The sequence below is a fragment of the Protomyctophum bolini genome (genome assembly GCF_963924005.1).
Source record: "Protomyctophum bolini genome assembly, chromosome: 5".
Classification (NCBI taxonomy): domain Eukaryota; kingdom Metazoa; phylum Chordata; class Actinopteri; order Myctophiformes; family Myctophidae; genus Protomyctophum; species Protomyctophum bolini.
In genome coordinates, this window is record NC_137866.1 from 20,047,870 (window position 1) to 20,072,515 (window position 24,646).

At 42.0% G+C, this 24,646-nt stretch overlaps 3 protein-coding genes across 3 annotated transcripts in view; all 3 read left to right on the forward strand.

The window, feature by feature from the left end:
* Positions 1–53: 53 nt before the first annotated feature.
* On the forward strand, positions 54–7,251 carry comta (catechol-O-methyltransferase a). The gene is made up of 6 exons (XM_080764061.1): positions 54–157; positions 2,836–2,998; positions 3,790–3,907; positions 4,153–4,346; positions 5,044–5,175; positions 6,090–7,251. The coding sequence occupies exons 1-6, from the start codon at positions 144–146 to the stop codon at positions 6,267–6,269; spliced, it is 801 nt and encodes a 266-aa protein (XP_080620187.1). The 5' UTR covers positions 54–143; the 3' UTR covers positions 6,270–7,251.
* An 846-nt stretch (positions 7,252–8,097) lies between these two features.
* On the forward strand, positions 8,098–8,826 carry LOC308314993 (putative phosphatase phospho2; the record flags this gene model as incomplete). The annotated part of the gene is made up of 1 exon (XM_080762817.1): positions 8,098–8,826. The coding sequence occupies one exon, from the start codon at positions 8,098–8,100 to the stop codon at positions 8,824–8,826; it is 729 nt and encodes a 242-aa protein (XP_080618943.1).
* A 7,094-nt stretch (positions 8,827–15,920) lies between these two features.
* Positions 15,921–24,646, forward strand: part of LOC308314891 (metabotropic glutamate receptor 6-like) — a 39,292-nt gene continuing 30,566 nt past the window's right edge. Inside the window, exon 1 of the mRNA XM_080762673.1 lies at positions 15,921–16,038. Within this exon, the coding sequence (XP_080618799.1) occupies positions 16,009–16,038 (30 nt within the window). The 5' untranslated portion in view covers positions 15,921–16,008. The remainder of the gene's footprint in view (positions 16,039–24,646) is intronic.

Consider the following 24,646-nt stretch of genomic DNA (forward strand, 5'->3'; position numbering starts at 1 on the left):
TAATACAGTGCTCGCCTCTCTCTCTCTGCTGTAAGCTGTCAGATGGGAGGACACGGACCGTACCATTATCGAAGCCGAAGGGAGGAAGGGTAGGGAAAGATGGCTACGACGTCGACGACCTACGCGAAATTAATCCTGTCAGCATGTGCATGTTTGTGTATGTAAAAAAAAATAGGGTCGGGGGGATAAAGAACCAGCACACGTTAGAATTAGAAACCATAGTCATTGTTACAATTGATAATTAGAACATCAGTTATTGTCTTGACTCATTGTTGACCGATGGATTGGACTCTGAGAGTGGAGACTACTAAACAGAATACTTTACTTCTCTGGCCACCAGATGACGCTGTTGGGTTATTGTTATTCCTGAAAAGGAAAACATTTTAACCTAAGTAAAGAAGTGTTTTTCCTGCCAGCTCCAGAACTTGTCAGATAGTAGGCTAAGGCAAGCCACAGTTTATGATTATTATAATAGCAAATGAAATGAGCGAGGTGCAGTGTACATAACACAACTGGTGAAGAAAAGGTTAATCTAGTTTACTTTAATAGCCTTCCATCATTACTCCATTCATTACTCCAAGTCATGATAAATCAGTTTATTCTTATTTATTTCTCCCAAATGTATCTCAATTCCCCCATGTGGATAGCCCCTATTACACCCTTCCTTAGTATTGTTGTATAGTTGTTTTTGTAGCTCTGTTGTGTTGTCCAGTTGCTTGAGTGTTGAATGTTTAATGGACCACAATGGAAACAAGCCTCTGGCGTTTTGTGTCATCCAATTGGCATGTTTTTAACTCATTGTACTGCCTGTAAATATCATCTTTGAAGTATTCAATCAATCAATGGATCATGGTTTGCAGAGGGTGTCGATACTATAGGACTCCTAGGATACGCTGTCAGCTTCTTTTCAGCTGACAGTGTGGAGTTTCACCGAGAGGTGAACATGTGTGGAGAAACATGCTATCCCTTGAACCCATTCCTTCCAGTTAGTTCCACTCCCTGCTGAACAGACCATCCAATGTTGCTATATAGTGCACTAAGTGCAGCGACAGAGAAAGCCTTCCCCTGCTGGGGTGGGTGGGTGTGTGTGTGTCCCTGCTGGGGGGGGGGGGGGGGGTGTGTGTGTGTGTGTGTGTGTGTGTGTGTGTGTGTGTGTGTGTGTGTGTGTGTGTGTGTGTGTGTGTGTGTGAGTGATGGATATTTTTGATGGCAGGTCTGCCTCAGTAGCCTACAGCTGTTCTGAATGTCAGGCTTGTGCATTGCACGCATGTACACACACACACACACACACACACACACACACACACACACACACACACACACACACACACACACACACACACACACACACACACACACACACACACACACATGCATGCATGCATTGCACACGTGCACACACACATAAATAAACATTCTTTCAAAGCCTATCTCAACCAAACTACCCAGACTAAACTGGCATTACTGCTTCAAATGTACCGTATTCCAAAGTTCCAAACCCTATGTCAACAACAGGGATGTATCTAAAGCAGACCAAGCCAGGCCAAACAAAAGCACGGGAGGGAGGGGTAGAGAGGTAGCGAGAAAGAATCCTGTGTAGTGTTGTACAAGCACCTAGTGTCTTAAACACATAATCATGTGAAGTTGTAAACATACCTAGTGTAAAACACTAATTTCTTTACACATTTCTTATCTAACTTTCCTATCTGTAACACATCCTGTGCTGTGTAGTAATGTAAACCGACCTACAGTATGTGTAGTAAGACAAGCTTGCCTAACAAACCATTGGCCGGCCTAGTGGTCCGGGCACCTAGGCTGCTATAATCAAATAACGTATAGCAATGTAAACTAACCTAGTGTTTCTAACAAAACAAACGTGTGTGTGTGTGTGTGTGTGTGTGTGTGTGTGTGTGTGTGTGTGTGTGTGTGTGTGTGTGTGTGTGTGTGTGTGTGTGTGTGTGTGTGTGTGTGTGTGTGTGTGTGTGTGTGTGTGTGTGTGTGTGTGTGTGTGTGTGTGTGTGTAGCGATGCGCATTAGTCCTCCAAGTATGAGCCAACGTTAATGTCATCACCCAAAACATTCTCATTTACTGAAATAGAAATAAATGTGGAAGGAAAGGCATGTTTATTATTTATATAGCACATTTCAGAGCACTGCCGGCTCACAGAGGGAGCCCTGAATGGGGACATTGAGAGAGAGAGAGAGAGAGAGAGAGAGAGACAAAAGAATGTGAGACAGAGCTTTAGAGGGAGGGACTAGGGAGAGAAAGAAAGAGATGTTTGCTGTGTTGAGCTCTTCATGAGAAGGAAAAGCATTGAAGCAGCTCTCTCCTTTCTCTTCTCGCTATAAGGTAAGACTAGCTAACTAACTAAATCCTATGGAGTAATGTGCAATAAATGTACATGGTGTCTGTATAGCTAAACTTAATCCTATATGTAGTAATGAAAACTGTAGTAAATAATATGAACGTACTGTGCGCACAAAAAAATCTTGTGTAGTGTTGTAAACCCCTCTGGAGAACAGAACAGAGCTGGATATCACGCACGTGTCTCTTGTTTTAGGAGATTTTGTCATTTTTGCCATCTTTTATATTCTTTGGTGTTGGTGAATAAACACCTTTTGCTGCACCCTATCATTGCCTCTGGGCTTATTCCAGCTGTTACATTTGAGGCAACAATAACAGCAGGGGGAAAAAAAGACTTCATCCGAATAATTCAGTATTGTACTCAACTGTGGTTCTAGCAACACACACACATACCACATGTCAAAATCGCATTCCCAAATAAAAGAGGAGCGTGTTATGAAGACTATTTAATGTAGTTTTCTCTCTTCCAGTGGGACCAGAATGTTGGTGGCACTGATACTGGTGGTTGTATGTGTTGGGTTCTACGGGCTGTTCAGATGGTTGGTTCACTCCAATGCACAATGTGCTCTGTTGTGGAATGTTGGCATCACCGAACGGGTTCTGGATGTACTGACCCGAAAGACTCGACCCCAGGTATGTACTGTTGTATGTCAGGCACGTGCACACATATTCATCAAAGGGGGCTTCAGCCCCTGCCCTTTTACCTGTCTGTAAAAACAACTGCTCTCTCCAGACCATGAATGCAACATGTACTATGGTGAAAGAAATGCAAATGCCCTCCTTTCTTTTTTCTGAACTCTCCTGATCTTGAATGCAGCATTTTGCATTGAAAGAATTTGTTTAGAAATCCATGTCATTACACATCTGAAGTAGCCAACGAGTGCGGGGTCGCGCCTGGAAAATAGCGATCTACAAGCTCTCAACGCGTCATAGTGCGACACGTTGAGAGCTTGTAGATTGGCTATTTTCTGCCAAAAGTGCCCTCTTAAGGAATTTCAGCCCCTGCCTCTGTAACACTCTCTGCACGTCCCTGCTTTACCGTATGAGTGCATATATTATGTACAGTACGTGTATGTGTGCATTATGTACCGCAGTGGGTCCAAAACCTTTTAGTCTGTGACCCAAAAGAGAGATTAGATGTTTGCCCGGGACGCATACTAGTGAAAATAGCTGCTACAAGCTCACAACGTGTCGCTTCCTGCCACATTGTGAGCTTGTAGATCGGCTATATTCACTACTTCTTAAAGATTTATTTTCTGATTTATGGACATTTTTCAAATGGGTATGTCTCACAGAAAATCGGTTATTATACTTTATACCTGGTGTAAGCGAGTATGATTGTAATTGTTGACACCAATAACTGCGTGGGTTCAGGTTAAAGTGAGACAATAATGGACAGTCACATTATGTTTTTGTATTTCCAGCGCATCCTTCAGGCTGTGCAGAGAAATGCAACCAAAGGAAATCCTGACAGCGTCATCTCTGCCGTGGATCACTACTGTAGAAACCGTGAATGGGCCATGAACGTAGGAGATGAAAAAGGTCTCTCTAACACACACACACACACACACACACACACACACACACACACACACACACACACACACACAGTACACCTTAGTCAGGTGAATTTGAGTGGATCCAGTTGTGGGGCAACTGGCAGGATAGTGTTTAGCAGCAGTATTGTGGATAAAGGAGACCCCATATCCATATGTGTATCTCTGTGCCAGTTGTACATGAATATGATGCTCTCTCTCGCGTGCACACACATGCACACACACCCACAGGTGCTATCTTGGATTCAGTTGTCCTGGAGACCAGTCCATCGACGGCTTTAGAACTGGGGACATACTGCGGCTATTCTACAGTCCGCATCGCCAAGCTGTTACCGCCAGGAACCAGGCTCATCACCATGGAGATGAACCCTGAGTGTGCCTCGGTGGCACGTCAGGTCATCCAGCATGCCGGGCTGCAGGACAAGGTCAGGGGGCTGGAGTGTGCTTATAGAAGACTATGGTTATATATGGCTGGAAGGTCCTAGCCTGGCTTGGCCAGCCTCATAGCGGGGATTGTTTGTATTGGCCAGTTGAGCTGCCCAATACAAACCTCTCCAGGTGTGTCACAGACATACATATACTGTACATACAGTAGACACTGCATTATGTCACTGCCATATTTGAGACAAGCTGCTGCATCTTGGGATGGGATGGGAGGTCACGCTGCCGTATCCAGGGATACGGGCTAGGGGAGGAAAGTTGTCAATGTGAAGATGACAAAACGTTCTGAGGGACTCCAACTCCTCTACATTTAAAACACTCTTTTAGAAATCAGTAGGTTAACATCACCTGCTTGAAAAACATCTATGATCAGTTATCTAAGCCCAAAATCCAAATACTGTAACTACAGTACCGAGCAGGCACGTTGACCCACTAAACCTGTAATTCGCATACCACATCCAGCCGGACCCACTTAAATTCTCATACATTGGCAATTTAAGGTACAGAGGATACTGTACTGTTATTTTCTCCAAACCATTTACAATTTCACACCACGCCTGTATAAATCATTTCCCTATGCAAAATTGAACAACCTCACTTCAGAAGCCATTACAATATCACATATTTTATATTGTTGAATCTATTCTAATTAAAACATATGTTTTTGTGTGTTGCTGTCAGGTGTGTTTAGTGGAGGGAGCATCAGGTGACATGATCCCCAGGATGACTGCCATGTTTGGTATTCAAACATTTGACTTTGTCTTCCTGGATCACTGGAAAGACCGCTACCTCCCTGACCTCAAACTACTGGAGGTACTATACTGTGCATAACTCCTACCCCTCATCCCTAAACCCAGACCCATTGACCTTAACAATGACCATGACCCAACCTTTAACATTTATAGTCCATCTTGCAGCTTAAACGAGTACTCCACCCACATATATTTATATCAATTACACATCAATTGCTTTTTAATTGCACCATGAGCACAGAGCACCGTAAGAGTCTAAGGAGTTTTATTTATTTTTCTATACACTGAGCGAGTCTTTTCCTGTCAAAGTTTCCCTTATGTTTTTGAGACCACCGCTACCGTAGTCAAGTTTGAAAAAAAGGACGAAGAAAGGCGCAACAGTTTTCTCAGTGCTTCAGTATCAATTACACACCCCATAAGCCTTTTTTGAGGAGTCTCCGTTGATACGGCTTTTAGATGTAGCTCACAATAAGATATACGTGCACACACCAAAAAGGAAGACGCAAAAAAAGGTTTTTACACTGTGATCCATCACAGCATTATTTTGAACCAGCTACAGTAGACAACCAACTGAAGCAGCTCTGCAGTGTGAGGGACTCTAGAGCAGTGGTGCACAAAAAGCATGTATTGGATCAGGGAATTGTGTACAATTGAATTTCAATATTTTCATACTACAGTGTGTAATTTATGTGTTTTTAAACAGACTTAGCTGATAATCATACCATGTGTTTACTGTTGGTTACCGTCGTACACACATTTGCTCATGCATTATCCACAAATACTGAAGCATTTTGTCAAGCTGTTTTGCAAACACTGTTCTTGCATCTCTGCGCTGTTTCACCCACTACAACCAACAAACGTAAATATAGGAATTAGATTTTTGTGGTTCATAATTCTAGTCAGTGCCATCGATCTGGCTTCAACAACATGTATTTACTATTTAGTAATATATTTTTCTATCTCCTCTCATTCCAGACATGTGGTCTTCTGTCTGCTGGCTCTGTGTTGTTAGCTGACAATGTCATCTGTCCAGGGACTCCAGATTACCTTCAGTATGTCAGAAACAGCAGTAAGTACAGCAGCCGTTTCTACACAGCTCACCTGGAATATACAGCTGTGCACGACGGACTGGAGAAATCTATCTATCAGGGATAGACGGAGAAGGATTGAGAGAAGTGATAGAGGAGAGAGGGTCGAGAATGAACGACAGTGAGGGAGACCTGATGAAGACCCATGTTGGGTTGAAACGTTGTCAACGTTGTGGTTACTTTCCTGAATCCTGGGAGCTTCGGTCATTGCAGTGTGCGTATTATGGACTTCCCTTCTTTACATTGTAAATGTTGTTGTCCAGCACCTGTGCAAATGGTGTAAAGTTTGCTGGATGTGCGTGCTTCGCCTTGGACTCTAATGAAAGACAGTAAGTCAGTATTTATACCAAACACAAACTGTGTGCGCACACATGCATTTATGTATGTGTGTTATTTGCATTGTCTAAATGCAAAACAAATGTTTTCTTGATCATATACGTTAAAGAAGAAAGCGAGAGCAAGCACTCAGTTGAATGATTCCACGTAATGGTGTAACGGGTGCACGGTTCAGGAAGATATACACTGTGAGAATAAATACCAGCACTCACATTGTGTCCTTTTAGGATTCTTGTTTTATTTTTCGTTTCCCCCCAGCAGGCAACAAACAGACAGATTGACGTTTCGGCCGCGTGGCATTCTTCAACTCTTAAATCTCTGAGATTTCTCTGATCTGTCTAAAATGCTTACATGGTCAAATCTGTTCAGACAGCAATCAGAGCTTGAATGTGGTTTAGTCTTTGTTTGACGTGGTTTGATCCTGCTGTCAGAGTGGTTCATCTGTCACTAGAGCACCAGCACACTACACAGACTAGTCACTAGTACATAGACCACAGACTGCTTCACGTATGCTAGCTACTGTATACTATACATGCAGGCTAGGCTATATATTTAAACCACCGTCATTTAGTAATTTTATTGCATTGTGCTACAGATAGTACTATATGTTTTACAAACAGTACTTATCAATATTAGTTATGGTTGTGCTACAAGTGTTAATGCATTAGTTACATATTGTATTTGTATTACTACAGCTTACAAAAAAAGAGTAAAGATCAAATGGTAGAAATACAAATTCATGTTTGTCTATTTTATTCTCACGGTTGAAATATTTTTCAGTTTCATGAGTTTCATTTTGTTCAATAAGAAGTCTTGAACAATGTATATACATTTTGTATTCATTTGTTATGGTGTATTATATATTTTTATGAATATAACTGTACATATTAATGTAGTAATAGATAACAATTTGTTCCTCTTGGTCTTTTATCATTTCTCTTTTCTGCCACAAGGTGGCAACATGCTACTCTGATTAACATTGGAGCTGTACAGCACTGGATTCAAGAGTACTGGGATTACCTAAATAATAATACTAGTACTAAAAATCACACCCGTGTGAACTGAGTGGTGCAACTCTTGACTCTTCTGTCCGGGTGCATCGGCATCTCTGATTGGCCATCATGACCTATCAGCTTCTCGGATTGGCTGAGCTTTGTGTCATGTTTCTGCCGATACACCATTTTAAGTGGTGGCGTACACGATAGATCACCATTCTATGTCAAATATATCTGGTTGTGTGGGTCTGTCAGTCTGTCTGTCTCCCATTTATGACCATGTACAGTACGTCATCAACATGATGTCAGCATTTTTTACGACATAAGGGATGTCCATATTTAGTCGATTGGTCTCATGGTAGTGACTAGTACAGGTACTCCGACAGTGTGTACAATGGGTACGGACAACAAGTAGGTCTACAGCAGGTATTGCATGAACAGGTGGGGCACTCAACTTGCATCGCTCCAGAGTAGGCCGGTGCACATAAATAACTTATTGATTGTAATAGTTAACATTATTAATACTGTGTTAACGGGTGCCTCACTGGGTTGTGTTCAAGAACCATGAAGACCCTAGTCGTGTTAGATTTTGACTACACTATAGTTGATGACAACAGTGACACCTGGGTGATTAGGTGTCTCCCGGATCAATCCCTCCCCGATTCACTAACGAACTCTTGTCAAAAAGGCCAGTGGATAGCATACATGGGCAGAGTAATGACCTACATAGGAGACCAGGCCATCAGTCCAGCCAGCGTCCGCAGTGTGATGGAGACCATCCCTTTCACCGACGGAATGACCGAACTGTTGATGTTCATATCGGAGCACAAAAGCACCATCGACTGCATCGTCATCTCAGACGCCAACACCATCTTCATCGACTGGATCCTCCAGGCCGCGGGCGTCCAGGTGGCCATCGACCAGGTGTTCACTAACCCAGCGAGGTTTGACGAGCGCGGCTACATGGAGATGCAGCACCACCACCTGCACGACTGCACCCGGTGCCCCGTCAACCTCTGCAAGAGGAAGGTCCTGGAGGCGTACCTGTCGGAGAAGGCAGAGCGAGGCGTCGAGTACCGCCAGGTGTTCTACGTGGGCGACGGTGGGAATGACCTCTGCCCGACGTTCTGTCTCAGGGGAAGTGACGTGGTGATGCCCAGGAAGGGCTTCACCCTGGAAAAGCTGCTGGTCAAACTCGAAGACGACGATGTTATGTCTCTAAAGGCCAAAGTGGTCACCTGGAGCAGGGGCTCGGAGATTCTACACGAACTGAAGGCGATTGTCGGCGCGTAGTTTTTGGACCAGTGGCTTTCGAACGTTTTGTGCCCCACGAGACGACATACACACAAAGCCACGTGTTGGAGCGGTTAGCACCGCTCAAACACATTTACATTTTAAAAACTCTTACAAAGTGTACAGTATCTGCATTGATTTTTTTGTTTTTTTGTGGGGATACTCTCTTTCCTGTGTGACAATTAGTTTTTTGCACTGTCTTATGTGATTGTCTACGTGTATCAGCTCATGAGGTTAGAGAAACAAGTCTGTCACCTGTTTCCACAACCACATTTCTGAGCAAGAGAGGTCTACCCCAGCAGAGCCATCTAATAGAGTTACAATATTGAGGGGGCAGAAACCGAGCGCTCGAGCGCTGTTCATGCAGCCTGGAGAGGGACAAGCTGGAGTTTGAGATATATTGTTTTCAACGAGGGCGGCGCAAATAAGAGCAATTTTAGGCATGTGCGCAACATGCCAACTGTTTTAAAGTATTGTACAGTACAACGTCTCTGTAATGTTTATGTTGTACGATTACTACAAAACAATCTAAAATGTAGGATTTAAGATCATTAAAGCTGAGTCCAATGCATTTCTGCCAACTATTTGTTGTCCCCATTCTCAATAGAAGTCTATGTAGAGTAGAAGGGCTGCCATTGGACTGGCCCCATGAAATGAACTGAGTTTTCGTAACTCTGTCTTACTCTATGGCTCTGTACCCCAGTAATGCGAGCAACTGTAGTTGTACTGGATTAAGTGTAGGAGGATATTGCTGTAGGACAGTGGTTCCAGGTGGTCCCCAGCTAAATTATGGAGAGTTGGTAACCAAAGTGATCCTTATAGATCTTTAACTCTTGAGAGTGTAACATGAAAACAAATACCGGTAGACCCGCATTTGTGGACCCTTCCATTTGAAGAATTGTTGTTTTGATCAACGTTTGCCTCCTCATGGTGCCACATCAATACAGCATGGAATTGCACAAAATCGTGTCCTGCGACAACAAAATGTTCTTTAGTTTTGGGTCTTAAGAGGCTAAATGTCATCAAATGGTGGTCCGTGGCTCAAGTGCTGAATAAATAATGGGCCTTTACATGGAAAGGGTTGAAACACTGCTGTAGGACTGTGTTCAGTCAGATGGATGAATGCAGGTGAAAGTGATTGTGTGTCCCTCCCTATGTCTGTGGCAGAATGAGGTCAGCTTCATTAGTGGATTATCAGCCGGAGGTTTAACAGCCTGATGGAGCTGAACTTCCCAACTCTGTTATTTATGTCTGGACAGATTTAAAAATAACTTAATTTAGACATGATGGTAGGACATGCAGCTGTGGGAGATGGTGTAGGGGAGACAGGATAGGACAGCTTGAGAAGAAGATGGTGCGAATATAACGCTGAGAAGGAGACACTATTGTTCTGACAATAAAACGTATATATGTACAACTGAGAGCAGACGTTTTATGAAATCTGACCAAATACTGCAGGTAAATGGCCGAATACAGTTATTTTAAGTCATAAGTAGGCCTATATTGCATAGAGTTGAAACTAAGCAAAGTCAGAGCAATTAAACATTTAAATCAAAAACAGCATAAAAATGTAGTAGCCTAGTCTAATAGGCATACAGTAATCATCATCTATAAGGTTTCAGAAAAGGTCCCTGCTGTATGTCTGACCACAGATAGGTGGCGGTGTAGAACAGGCTAAAGCTAACAGAGGTGCTGCTGACCAGATGGTTGAAATTGAATTCCTGGACCAGCTGCCTGCCAGCGAATGCATTGACCACTGGGGTGGGTGGTGCCGTGCGTAAAGTGCCTTGCTCAAAGCCAACACAAAAATATCCTGTGTGTGTGTGTGTGTGTGTGTGTGTGTGTGTGTGTGTGTGTGTGTGTGTGTGTGTGTGTGTGTGTGTGTGCGTGCGTGCGTGCGCGCGCGCGCGCATTTTAATCTACGACTGCAATTAGCATAAGAGGGCGAGAGATGGAATCGTGGGCGGTGTTAATAGTAGGCTAGATTTAACGAGGTGAATGTGGGTAAACTGTTACCGCGGTTACAACGAAATTGGTGACCCGTCGAATGTTGTGGCTTCACCCTCTCACAGGGTAGACTGTAGGTATAGGTAGATTGACCACAACTGACTGAAGTTGTAGTAGTGTGTGTATGGGGCCAGGGCTGTAGGCTAATGCACACTTGTGACTTCATCAACTGTGCTGCTGCTAGCAACATAAAGCCAGAAAGTTTCCCTATGAAAAGAAAAGAAAAGGGGGGGAAAGGAAGTAGGTTTTTCACATTTTTGCAACCAGCCTCTGCTGGGTAGAATCAGAGTCAGAGCGAGTCTGTTATTCAACCTATAGGGGCTGTAGGTACGGTTATTTCAGTCGGGGAGAACTCAAACACAAGAAGAACCCATACCAGTAGCCTGGCTGCTACGATTCGTCTAGTCGCCAACTCGGAACATAATGTTTATAGGGTTGGTTTGGTGCGAAACACGTGCACTCACGCACACACGCTCGCTGTGCGAGAGTGAAACCTGAGCACACGCGCGTCTGGACTGGGATTCGGTGCTGTTGGAGACTTGGAGTTGTATGTAGCCTACCGGACCGGTTTGGAACAGAAGTCACGTCTTGTCTGTCCCGGTAAGGCATAGCCTAAATAATGTATTTTAATAGGTAAAGACTAAACACATATACCTACACTTATGTTGTTGAATTGTAATACTTAATTATTATTGGTTTAATATTTGGTAGAATGATTGATGCATGGCTTGTTTCCTTTAGGGAAAATATGTAACTAATTGTAGGTTAGCCTTATATGTTGTCAAAATGAGTGTATTATAAATTGCATTTATTTCAAAAAGTGGACTATATAGGAGCTTCTATGAACTGAACACATTCAATGGCCTTAATATTTTTGTTTAACCTAAACCATGTCAACAACATACGATAGAAGTATTGGGATTTCTGAAAATTGCATTTAGAAAATATTTTAAAGGTTTGTGTGATCAAATTGATCATCAAATTAAATATAAGCTTGCAGGGTTCTATAATACAATGTTTCTGGTGTGTGTGTGTGTGTGTGTGTGTGTGTGTGTGTGTGTGTGTGTGCGAGAGAGAGAGAGAGAGAGAGAGAGAGAGAGAGAGAGAGAGAGAGAGAGTGAGTGAAAGAGATAGTAATAATAAATCAGTCAGTTTTAAGGAGGTTTTAGAAAGAAAACAGTGTCTGGGCCCTGATAGCAAAAGCATGTATGGTCACCCGTTGTCTTTAGCCTGGACTGGTCAGGAATAAGCCAGAAGGTTCCTGCCTGAGGAAAGTGCACCATGTATTAAAGGGACCAAGCCATGCATGAAGTGCCTTAAATGTAATCAATAAAATATGCAAATAATTCCCAAAACAGATCAGGCAACCAATGTAGGGAAGGTAGTAATAATACCTTTCATATTTCAACTCAAACCAGGAGAAGAGAACATATTACCAATATAATGTCTTCACCCATGGTTTTAGTTAAAAGATGAATACTCTCAATCAACTTTTATATACGGATCAGACCCTGGATCATGGCCGTACAAAAAGATCCTCAGTATACAAGGATCAGAGTCACGGCCGCCACACACTATGATCCTGTGAGAAGAGGAGGAGGTTTATGATGAGGAGAGAGTAGCAGGATGTTATTTATTGATGCTGTCCTGTGTTCTGTGTTGCATGCATTCTCTGAAATTCTTTTTCTGTATTCCATGTTCTGTTTTCTATATGTTGTACTCGACAAAGTCTGCGGCAGTCATTCTCGAAGTGGGGCTATTTCTTTTTTTACATTTTTGAGAAAACTTGAAAGTGTGAGAGAACTACCGGTACTGATTTAGAAAGGCAAGGTAGAATCGATCTCAGGTCTAAGGTAGTTGGTGTCCCCAGCTAAATTATTTAACCAGGGAAACTCCCCCCTGTCAGGTGTAAAGGAGCAACTTGGACACTCGTGCATGAAGGAAGCATGAGTTCAAGTCCGTTGCTCTCCCCAGGTTGATAGAGGGTGTGTGGAGGTTTAATAATTGACACAGGGGTGAAGAATGGGTTAAAAAAGTGTGGGATAAAAAATGTAAGTAAAAGGTATCACCACGTTTGACACCTGCATCTGATCTGTCCCTTTGTAAATAAGTATTTTGTTGTCTTTGAGAAAGGTTTGACTTGAGTTCACTTGCTGAAGTCTCATTTCAGGTGGTACTGTAGCTTAATTGGCCATGCCATGTTGTTTTGTTTTTGGTCAATTCTTTTGCTGGGTCTTTCTGTCAATAATTGTGAGCAGGGCAGCAGCTGTATTCTAGCTTATGATGAAAAGTAAACATCGACTTGGTGAACTAGTTTATATTATGTTCCCCTGTCCATGCTGATTCTATTGCTATTGGATTATTAATAGTGTTTAATCTTTTACAATGATGCTAAAACACAAACATAGTACTAGTACTATGTCTAGGAAGGGAGGATGAACACTGTCTCTTGTTTGCTCTTATGTATCAGTAATGGCCACATGTCACTTTCATGATGATCATAGAGCATTGCAGTCTTTCATGAGGACGCTAGGACCAGAAGTGAATTCCTCATTCATTTTTATTGAAATTTATTGAAATTTTATTGAAATTTATTGAAAAGATTTCCAGCACAGGATGAAATCCTCTACGCCAGACTCACAACAGACATAAATACATATTAAAATTCACAAGTACATACATACATACATTCGTATTCTTTATTTATTGTTTTACACTTCAAAACAAACCAAGTTCATGTGGATCCGCCCTCTTTGTTTTTTTTTTCTTATATCTATACATAATACACTTTCAAGTCCCGTATTTACCAGTCTATGACCTTACAAGCCAGCCCTATAGTTATACAAAAATTATCTGCTGGACTATGTGCTACAAGAAGCCAGTGAGATGCATGTGTTGCCATAGCAACAGGCAGTGATTGAGAAGCCCCGCCTACAGCTCACCTGGCTGATGGAGTGATGGGTAATCAGAATGTTTGAGCCACCTGGAGAGATTGACTCTGGCAGTCCAGAGTAGAGGTGCAGAGAGACAGACAGGCTACTGCCGTGAGCAAGAGGAATATTTTTGTCTTGCCATTCTTTCCCTTTTGGATTATTCCCTTAATATTGGATTATACCTCGAGAATTTAATAAATCACAGTTAAGCTTATTTGCCGATTTCTTTAGTGATTCTTATTCTGAACTGACCCACCACCTCCCTCATTTTTGCTATAATTGGTTCCTTTGATTGTTATTATTGTAATCGTTATAAATTTGTCAAGTCTATTCTTAAAAGTGTTGACTGAAGGAGCCTGGACCACTTCCTCCGGAAGTTCATTCCATGCTCTGAAATTCTTTCTCTTTTCTGAATGACAATTTAGTGGTAAGAGTTTAAGAGAATTCCCTCTCAATACCTGCTGTCCCAAAAATGGACAACAGGCTCGGCTGTAAAGTCATATATCTGGTGAACAAGTTTATAGACCTCGATCATATCTCCTCTGTGCCTCCTGTACACTAACGTTGGTAACTGTAAGTGTCTTAACCTTTCTTCATTTGACCTTTCTTTCAACCCTGGTATTCATTTTTTCCCATAGACATTTTTCATAGACGATTACGCCATGGAAAAAAAAACCAACTGGAGTGACAAACAACATTTTGGGCCGAATAAATAATTACAAAGAAGAAAAACAACAAAAAAGTGTTTTCTTCTTCTTTCTAATTTGTTCGGCCCGAAAAATAGTGTTTGTTGTCATGATTTGTCACAACTCGAGTTGGCTTTGTACGAGGCTTAAAAGGTCTTTAAATAAATACTTTTTGAAATGTCTATGAGGAAAATGAACAGGGAATCATTTCCTGGTCCCTGGTAGGGGGTGGGACTGCTACGCTCTATTTGTGTTGATGTTGAATTGCATTATTGTCCCCATTAGGTAAAGGTCAAGTTTATTCATATGTCCCAAACTGGGCACTTTGTTTTACAGCAGATAATAAAAGCTCTCAAGACATTACAAACAGTAGAACATACATAACAACAACAGACATACGTATACATTATCACAAGATACAGATGTTACATTAAATATAAAGTGCAACTAGGGCTAAAGTGCACAGAGTGTAACTACATCTACCTCCTCCTGCTTCCTTTGTTGATGGCTCGGATGGAGGTACCCTCTGGGTTCTATTTGTGAGGAAATCCAGAACCCAACCAATAATACCAGGGTCTAAGCCAACGTTGTTTGCTAGTTTTCCAACTAGTATGTGTGGCTGAATGGTGTTGAAGGCTGATGATTGAGAAGTCAACAAAAAGCAGCCTAGCATGTTTCTTGCTAACTTCCAGGTGTTTGAAATAAGGTTCAGTAAGGTGATAGTAGTATCGGACACCCCTCTCTTAGCCCTGTATGCAAATTGCATAGGGTCCAGGTAACACTCTGTTTTTAACAAGAGCTCTTCCTTAACGAGTCTCTCAAATGACTTCATAACCACAGATGTTAATGCCACAGGCCTTAAATTAGTAATTTTCTATGCTACGGTTAGGGGTTAGGATGACTGGTACGTGATTTTAATTATTTGTATCATTGACTGTTTCATTGATGTCTGCTCTCAGGTGTGCTGCAGTAGAATGAGAAATTGTCTTCTCATTATGACATCATCACTGCCCACCATCAACCATCATCATCACAACCTATTCTGGATTGGATGTCCTACCAGTCAGTCACCTACCTGTCCCCGCCGCCGCCTCCTCCTCTGTCTCCTGCTGCTGATTGGCCAGAAGGCTCTTCCTGTGGGCGCGACTGTTCCCCAGCACCACCACCACCAGCACTTCCACTCGACACACTCCATCAAAATGCCCGGCGACATAACGCTGGGGGCATTATTCCCTGTCCACTCTCGGGGTCTCAGTGGAGTTCCTTGTGGAGAAGTGAAGAAGGAGAAAGGAGTCCACCGTATGGAGGCCATGCTGTATGCTCTGGACCAGATCAACAGTGACCCAGACCTCCTCCCGAACATTACCCTCGGAGCCAGAATCCTGGACACCTGCTCGAGAGACACCTACGCCCTCGAGCAGTCTCTGACCTTCGTCCAGGCTCTGATACAGAAGGACATATCAGACATTCGTTGCTCTAACGGTCAACCGCCGATCATCAGGAAGCCTGAGAGAGTGGTGGGTGTGATCGGGGCATCAGCTAGCTCTGTCTCCATCATGGTGGCCAACGTTCTACGCCTGTTTGAGGTATTGTTATTATTATTATTATTATTATTGTCAGGGTGAGTAGTTTTGATTGCTCGATAGAGATGTCTAGAATGAAAATATTTCAGAAATTGGAGATTCTCAGCTTTCTAATAATTCTAAACATTTTTATTCTCCAAATATTTAGAAATAAAATTACACGCCAACTGTCATAAAACAGTGTGACACCAGTTGATGTAGTACTGTAGTGTACACACTAGCGTGTACTGTTTACTGTACAGATAAAGTACGCTATTAATAATACTAATTAGCCAGCTAACTTCCACTAATTTCCGTCAGTATCATGACATTACTTTTAGTGGCAAAGAAACACTTAAGTTGAAGAAACCTCAGGCAGAACAAGTCTCTAGGGGCGGAGGCCATCTGTCAGGGGGAAGAGGAGAGAGATAGAGAGAGCAAAATATGCTATACAATATAATGGTTAAAACTATGATGACAGCAATAATAATAGCATGTATAACATTCTTTAATATACAAAAATAATAGTGGTAATAGCAGGTGTAACAATACTATAATATAAATTATATTTTGTTGACATTTTGCAAACCTATAGCACATTGACAAATGTAAATAACGTTACATGCAAATCAACTGACAAGATTGTAGTTGGAATGTGTATGACAAAAATATGACTCCCGTTGGCCATCAATGTACAGTACTATGGTCAACATGTCAACATACAGTAGCCCATATCCTGTGAGAGCCTTATGGGCGGCCTGCCACAATACTAGCGGAACAAGGCAAACATATGACACATTTTCGATTGATTGATCAATCAAAAAAGTCCCATTGCTATCATGGATGCCGGCGTGTGTCAGGCTGTGTCAGCATGGTTTATTTTCCCACAATGCTCTCTAAGCGTGGGAGCCAATCACAGGGGCTGGCCATGGAGCAGCCTGGCAAGTTGAGCCAGAAGAATAGACAATAGATAATAAGGATTTAGGGAATTAACAAATTGATTAATTCATGTTTAACGTGGTACACTATAGGCACAGTCTGCACCACCTTTAACATGCAGGGACGGTATGAGCATTGGGGTGAGAAGGCAGAAGTGGGAATCAGTGAGATACATGACTAGGGTTGGGGAGAGGGGTAACAGGTACGGTCGCCACAATTCCATCTCGCCCCAGCTTTTTTTTCGCCGACCTCATGCCGACAGCTCGGTGCGGCGGTTCTTGTATTCTTTATTTTGTTTTACTGAGAATAAGGTTAGAAATACGTTTAGGGTTAGGCATAGTTTTACTGGGGTTAAGTTTAGGTATAGGGTTAGGTTTAGGCATAGTTTTACTGAGGTTAAGGTTAGGAATAAGGTTAGGTTTAACCGTTTAAGCATAATTTACTTGGATTACTTTAAGAATACCAGGCCGCGCTGTTCCGCCGGCTGTACGCCCGACTGTACGCCCGGCTGTACGCCCGGCTGTACGCCCGGCTGTACGCCCGGGGCGAGTTGGTAAAGGGGCGAGTTGTTTTGTATTCGGGAGAGGGCTATTCCCCCAAGTATTGCTAAATCATTTGATATTGTCAAGTTTTAGCCCAAAATTGCAGAGTACAATACAGTCATGGACTTACCCTACATTCGAATGAGGAAATACAATTAACTATATTGAAATTTATTGAAATCTATTGAAAAGATTTCCAGCACAGGATTGAAATCCTCTACGCCAGACTCACAACAGACATAAATACAAGTTCACACAAGTACATACATGTATGTACTTGTGTGAACTTGTATTTATGTATTTATGTATGTATACATAAATACATTCGTATTCTTTTTTTCTTTTCTTTTACACTTTAAAACAAACCAAGTTCATGTGGACCCGCTCTCTTTGTTTTTTTCTTTTCTTATATCTATACATAATACACTTTCAAGTCCCGTATTTACCAGTCTATGACCTTATGTAAAGTTTCACAGCCTACTGAATTTGATGCGGTCCAGCACTGCATTCTTTCTGTGATTATTTGATCATGGCCTGCCAGCCCATTGCCATCTGCAGGATCCTATCTATATGTTTCTAGTGGATACCTGGTATTCATCTAGCCCTGGTCCAATGCTTACACACTCGCTGTAAGCATTGGACCAGGGCTAGTATTCATCCTCATTCAGCGATGCAGTCTGGCTCAACTTGACTCTATGCTCCTCTTGGCTGGTTTAGGTTTTGTGGTGTATATCCATGCACTATACTTTCTCATCTAGCTGGATTGTGAACTGTGCGTGTCTGTGGGCTCACTGTCGCTCACATTAGGCTCTCCACATGAGCAGTGTCTGATGCACGTGCACCTGCTGTGTGGCTTATGCAAGCTCTTTCATGACAATTTGGTCTATGAAAATGCCAGCTATTTTTGTATTAGTTTCCTTTTTTTCTCTGTCTTGGTCTATGAAAGGTGCACTCATCCTATGACGTTGAGTGAACGCGAGTCTGGCATATTGCCCATGGTGAGCAAGAGCATGGAATCGAATGATACAAAAACTTTTCACTTTACTCTGCTATCCAAGCCTATCATCTCCGGTATTTTTTTCATGAGCTTAGAAGTTTTCTATTGTTATTGTTATCAGGAGATGTGCAGCAAAACCATAGCTAGTCCAAACATATGCACACTGATTGATACACCGCCACCGGCTGAAGTCAAGCTCTGGGTCGTGCTTTTTTTCCACCTGAATGAGCACAGTGTTTTATTGCCTTCCCCAGGCCGAAGGCGTAGTCGAGACTTTGTTTTCGCCCCGTAAATACATTCTGCATCTGGGTTACGAAAAGACCCGCACCGCCAGCCTCTGAATATCATCTCTTTTTAGAGGGGGTCCTCGGCCACAACACAATGAATACAGTACATAGACAAAACAATACATTAAACATGTCGACACAGAACAATACACTTACAACATCAACAAAACATAGACGCTCTCCAAACCACTCAAACACTACATCAAGACCAGAAGCAACTGCACTGAAACTCCTAACAAAATACTAATAGTGATAATAATGAAAAATAATAAAAATAAAGATAAAGATAATGCTAAAAAGAATAAAGCTAAAAAGAATAATCAAGCATTAAAGTACACACCTCTCTCCAAAAACAAGTACAAATGGGTTTCAGGTCTACAAGCAAAGAAGCCTTGAAAATATTAAATGATGTAATTGATCTCAAAGAGGCAGACAAGTTGTTCCAGTCAGATGAAGCTTTAAAATGAAAAGCACGTCTCCCAATTTCAGTAGATGTTGTGGGTACAGGAAAATAAAGTAGTTTGAGTATGTCTAAGAGGATATCTAGAGTTATATGTGACTAATAACTGTTTTAAATATGATGGATAATTAAAGTAAATGCACTTAAAAAAAGAACAATTAATGGCCAGAACTCGTTGGCTTCTCAACTATTTAGCAACGCCTCCTTCCATGATGCACGCGGAATTGCACTGTGTACAGCGTTGGACCGATAAACGTGAAACTAAACACATATACACTCCCTGGAGGCCAGAGCAGAACCTCTGACACAAATTTGTCACATTGGCCTGTTATAGCGCCACCGGGAGGCCGATTTTCTTTTTACTGATTTTGTCCAAACATTTTGGTACAAATTGGTACACAGTATCTCTATAGTCATGTGATCAAGGCAGATCTGTCCGTGTTTTCATTTTATCCTGATTGGCTATTAAGATTGACTTCCAAAGTTTGCAGTAGTGGTCCGCTTTGAACAAAACGCCTTAAATCTATACGGTGCTTCTGTTATATAGCGCCACCAGGAGGTTGATTTTTCAAGATAAAAATGTTTTATCTCCTAGTGAAAAAACTACAACGAGTTACCTCCTTGCATCTCCATAGACTCTGTCACTAGAGTGCATTGATCAGTGGTTCCCAAACCTTTTTTTGTTTACTTGGAGCCCCTCTTCTTACTGTACAGGTGACACAATCTGAGGCCCACACCGGCCATGCTCTCTCTCTCTCTCTCTCTCTCTCTCTCTCTCTCTCTCTCTCTCTCACTCACTCACTCACTCACTCACTCAGTCACTTATAAATGTTACATGTGGGAGTTAGCTATTTTAAAGTTACAAGAAAAGTTAGAAAACAGATGCTGTATGAGGAATTGGAATGATATCACATTGAGAACACACATGCAGAGACAGTGGATAAAAGCGAGGACTTACTTACAGTAGGTTAGGAAAGTGTTTTATGATTTTGTGCAAAAAAAACGAGTGGTGCTGTACTGTACTGTACTGTACTGTACGGTATTTACGGTAACTCACTATGATCTTTGGAGCCCTACCCCCCAAGGCTGTGAAACACTGGCATACATCATGTTTAATTATTTTAATAAGCATGTTGTGTCCTGTGGCTCAATGTTTGACTTGACATCCTAAAAACCTGCTGGTCCAGACAACTTAGAACAGTTAAAGATATAGCTGCATATTTTACTACATGACCAAAGTGATTCAGAATCTATGTACATTTTTGAGCGGTGCCTCCGCTCCATTACGCAGCTATGTGTCTCCCTGTCCCTATGTCCACGTCCATACAGTACGTGTCTGTCTCTGTGTCCGTCCGAGCATGGAAAGCTGCAACATGGTAACTCTGTCATTTCGGCCCCACTGACATTATCAAATGTCACCTCCTGTTGCCAGCAAATTATGTCCCCATTCATTGAAATGATATGCTCCTCCCATACCACTCGTCAGGATTTTAATCCCCTACAAAACGTTTTTGTAACTACATTATTGTAAATGAGTTGTCATCATACTGTAGTTAGAAAATTAATTTATTACAGAAATAAAAGTATCCACCTGACACATTACTTCCTAACACAAATTCCATTCAAGGAATTGAAAATATTGAATGTATAGGCTATAAGAAAACTATAGTGCCTTGGTTATTCATTTGTTTGGTGGTAGTAGAATGGTACTTTTACGATGATCTAATCGTGGAGTTATTATGCACTACTGAGCCGTGCAAGGCTTTACATTTATCTGTCAGCGGCAGCGGGTAATTTGCTCGTTCACCACAGAGAACGGTATGAAATCCGATACGCGTTCAGTTTAACCACATCCCACACATGCGTCTTTCACAGTGTCTGCAAAACATAGTGCTTACACAACGAGGCTTGTCTTTATTTACTCAGCTCTGTACTATACGGTATATCAAATCAAATCAAATCAAACTTTATTTATATAGCACATTTACATCGACCAAGGTCGAACCAAAGTGCTTCACATTACAAAGCACAATAGCATACACAGGCAAACAGAAAGAAGGGGATAAAATAAAGCATTATTTCAATGTGTAAGAGAGCAAAATGTAAAATACAATAGGCAATACATGGGAACATCGTACATGGGTAGACTTAAATTAAATTGAATTAAAAGCGATAGAGTAAAAATGAGTCTTTAATAGGGATTTAAAAACCATCAACGACCGAGCAGAGCGAACGTTGAGCGGCGGGGCGTTCCAGAGGTTGGGACCGAGCAGAGCGAACGTGGAGCGGCGGGGCGTTCCAGAGGTTGGGACCGGCCACGGCGAACGCGCCATCTCCTCTGGTCTTGAATTGTGTGTCAGGCACAATCGGGAGAGACTGATTGGCCGATCTCAGGGCTCTTGTTGGGACATGGGGAGTGATCAATTCAGCTAAATATGGAGGGGACAGGTCATTTTGGGCTTTAAAAACAAACAATAAAATATATACGGTACGGTCTATACGGTATATTGATTGTTAGCCTCCTAGGTTAGTAGTACTGTCTCATCATCATTGTCGTCGTCATCGTCACGTTTTTTGTTGATGTTGACGCAGTATTGAGAGTGTCAGGTGGGATGGTTGCTGGGAGATGTCGGCGTATCAGACCAGGGCAGTCCACAGATGTACAGGTCTTCTATGCCATGGCACCACGGTGGGGCATATTGCAGGGTCTTTTTTAATCCGGTGTGGGTTTGTAAGTGCTACAGGGGGCCTGCAGGGCTAAAGGGGGCATGGTTTAACGAGGGCATCCTGGGGTCTCAATGAGGACATTATCTATCAATAGATGCCATTTTTGTGTATTTTCTATTTTTATACCAATACTGCCGTATCAGTCCATGGGCTGATATACGGCAGTATAGCTGACAGTATTGGGACAGACAACTAAAGTCAATATGTTTTCTATGGATAAAGAGATTCTATCCGGTTTCATTTGACGAAAAATGTCTAATCCGCTAATTCATAATCTCATCCTCTGTCTCTGTCTCTGTCGCTCTCTCGCTCTCTGTTTTTCCCGCTCTCTACCAACCCCTCTCTCTGACCCTATATTCTCTTTTCCTTCTATCTCTGCTATTTCAGTCATTTGCACGCACACACACGCACACACACGCACACACACACACACACACACACACACACACACACACACACACACACACACACACACACACTCTCCTGGTGGTTGGTAATGTGATTGTTTGACACAGTTCCCTCAGAGGGTTCAACATTGTTCACAACATAATCCTGGAAACCAGTGTACACGTGTTTGCATGTGTTATTATGGACTGTACGGTGTATGTCAGACTGTAAGTCAAATAAGAAAAATCGACAAAATGTGAGCCAACTACTGAAATTAAGAGAAGTTACGGATGTTGCGAGTCAGGCAAGTCATTCCATAGTTGAGGAATATATAATCAGCTGCACATTAAATGTACTATATAGTACACACCATTATTTCATCAAAGCACTTCTATTCCTACCAGTATGTCCCATTTGCCAAATGGAAATAGTGATTGTATTAAACATTACTCATATTAGTAAACAGCTTCACAACAAAAATGCTTGTGTAAGTCATTATTTTTAGCTTTTTACATGATGGGAGGATTACATAGATTATCAAGCAGTTCTGCATTCTCTTCAATATACATGTCCTGGTTGTTACGGTGCATGCATTGACATATAATATGCTTTGAGCTATGCAATTCAATATAGTCAAAGCAATGGGAGGTACATGGTCCTGATATGTGATGAGTCCAGCTTGCAGCTTACTGTGAAAAAATACACACGAACATTTTAACTATACCGTGGGTGGTCTAGGAGTAATGATAACACCTTTAACAGAAGAAAAACAGAAAGGATACTGTTCCACTAACATGTTTTGTTTATGCAACTGTGGAAAAAGAAGGGCTTAAAATGGCATGCGGGTGGGATACCACAGTTGGTCAACTATTGACTATGGAAAGGAAAGTATAGGGCCATAAGTAGCAAGAACCTCCTGTGGTGTGGGAACAATATCCAATAAGTTGAAGAGTTCATACAACAGGATAGAGTTTCTATGAACAATAGTAGTACTTTTTAAAAAGTTAGCTCCTGCAGAGGTATAGTTGCACAGGGGTGATACTGTATCAAAGCCTAGATGGGCAGTCTATATAGTATCTCAACCTTGGGAATTAGGAATGATAAGAATTCCTCACACTTCTCGTTTGTGTAGGTGGGGCAGTGAGATAACCCTCTCACTGCCCCACCTACATTATTGCATTATTATGCATTATTCTCGCTAGGTCGTCCTCAGACGAGCCCTCCATCATCGTTTCCAGTCATCCCGGTTCTATACATCTGGCCAGTTCGTTGGTACTTTGCGCTCCTGCGTCGTTCTTGAGTACATCCACGTACAGTATGTTAACGTGGGACGTCCTCGTGACCGGTGCCCGTGTGTTGGATCCCACAGCACCAGTTTGCTGGCTGGCAGCTCTTGGTGTCTTTGGCAGTGTCCTGCTGCTAGTCTCATTCTCCTGGCTGCTATTTTCTGGCTCACCCTTGGCATTCCATCATACAGATTTGTGTTGGTAACATGTGTGCTCTTATTGATGTTGAATACTGCACGCAACATTCTGGTGTTATTCATCACATGAAATAGGATTCTTGGGGGGTTTTTTGCAGTTAAATCAGAGACTATGTTGATTCTCATTCACATTCTGAATTATGATATATGGCACATGAAGTCATTTAGAATGTCATGGAAAACATTTTCAGTTCAAGCTTTTCTGAATTCTCACTTAAACCCTATACTTAGTTGAACGTATTCCCATTGGCTTTTCTATAGGCTCCCTCCTGTTTTCAAACACTATCTTTGTAGAAAAAAAAGACGATCTACAGTCTTACAACGCATTGCATCACCACACGTTGTGATCAGCTATTTTTGCTATTATTTAGCCCAAGAATAAGGGATGCTAGTGTATAAGTGCATTTAAGAGACCATTATGTTTAAATATTTAAACATTTCCCGCTAAGAATGTATACATGCAGGCGGTGTTAACCCATTTTGGGGCGGGAACCCCTTTTGGTGTTCATGCTATGCTTTAGCTATTGAAAAATAGCAGACCTACAAGCTCATAGCGTGCCACTCTACGAGCTTGTAGGTCTGCTATTTATTTTTTAATCGAAGAACGACTGACATAGAAACATAGCTTTTTCAGAAAACTGTCAGGATGCAGAAGACATTTTTAGAATCTGATCTCAGGTCAGAATGGGTTAATAAAAAAACATGTCCTCCGTGCTCTGCATCAGATGGATATCTTATAGGCAGTGATCAGGGCTGAAAGCTGGAACGCCTCCACATGTTTGAGCCATGGGTGCATTAATTAGGGTGCGG

Excerpts from the sequence above, each read along its gene's own strand:
- comta (XM_080764061.1), top strand. Across the intron at positions 2,999-3,789 it reads CCCGAAAGACTCGACCCCAG|CGCATCCTTCAGGCTGTGCA; the intron begins GTATGTACTGTT and ends TTGTATTTCCAG. Across the intron at positions 3,908-4,152 it reads GAACGTAGGAGATGAAAAAG|GTGCTATCTTGGATTCAGTT; the intron begins GTCTCTCTAACA and ends ACACACCCACAG.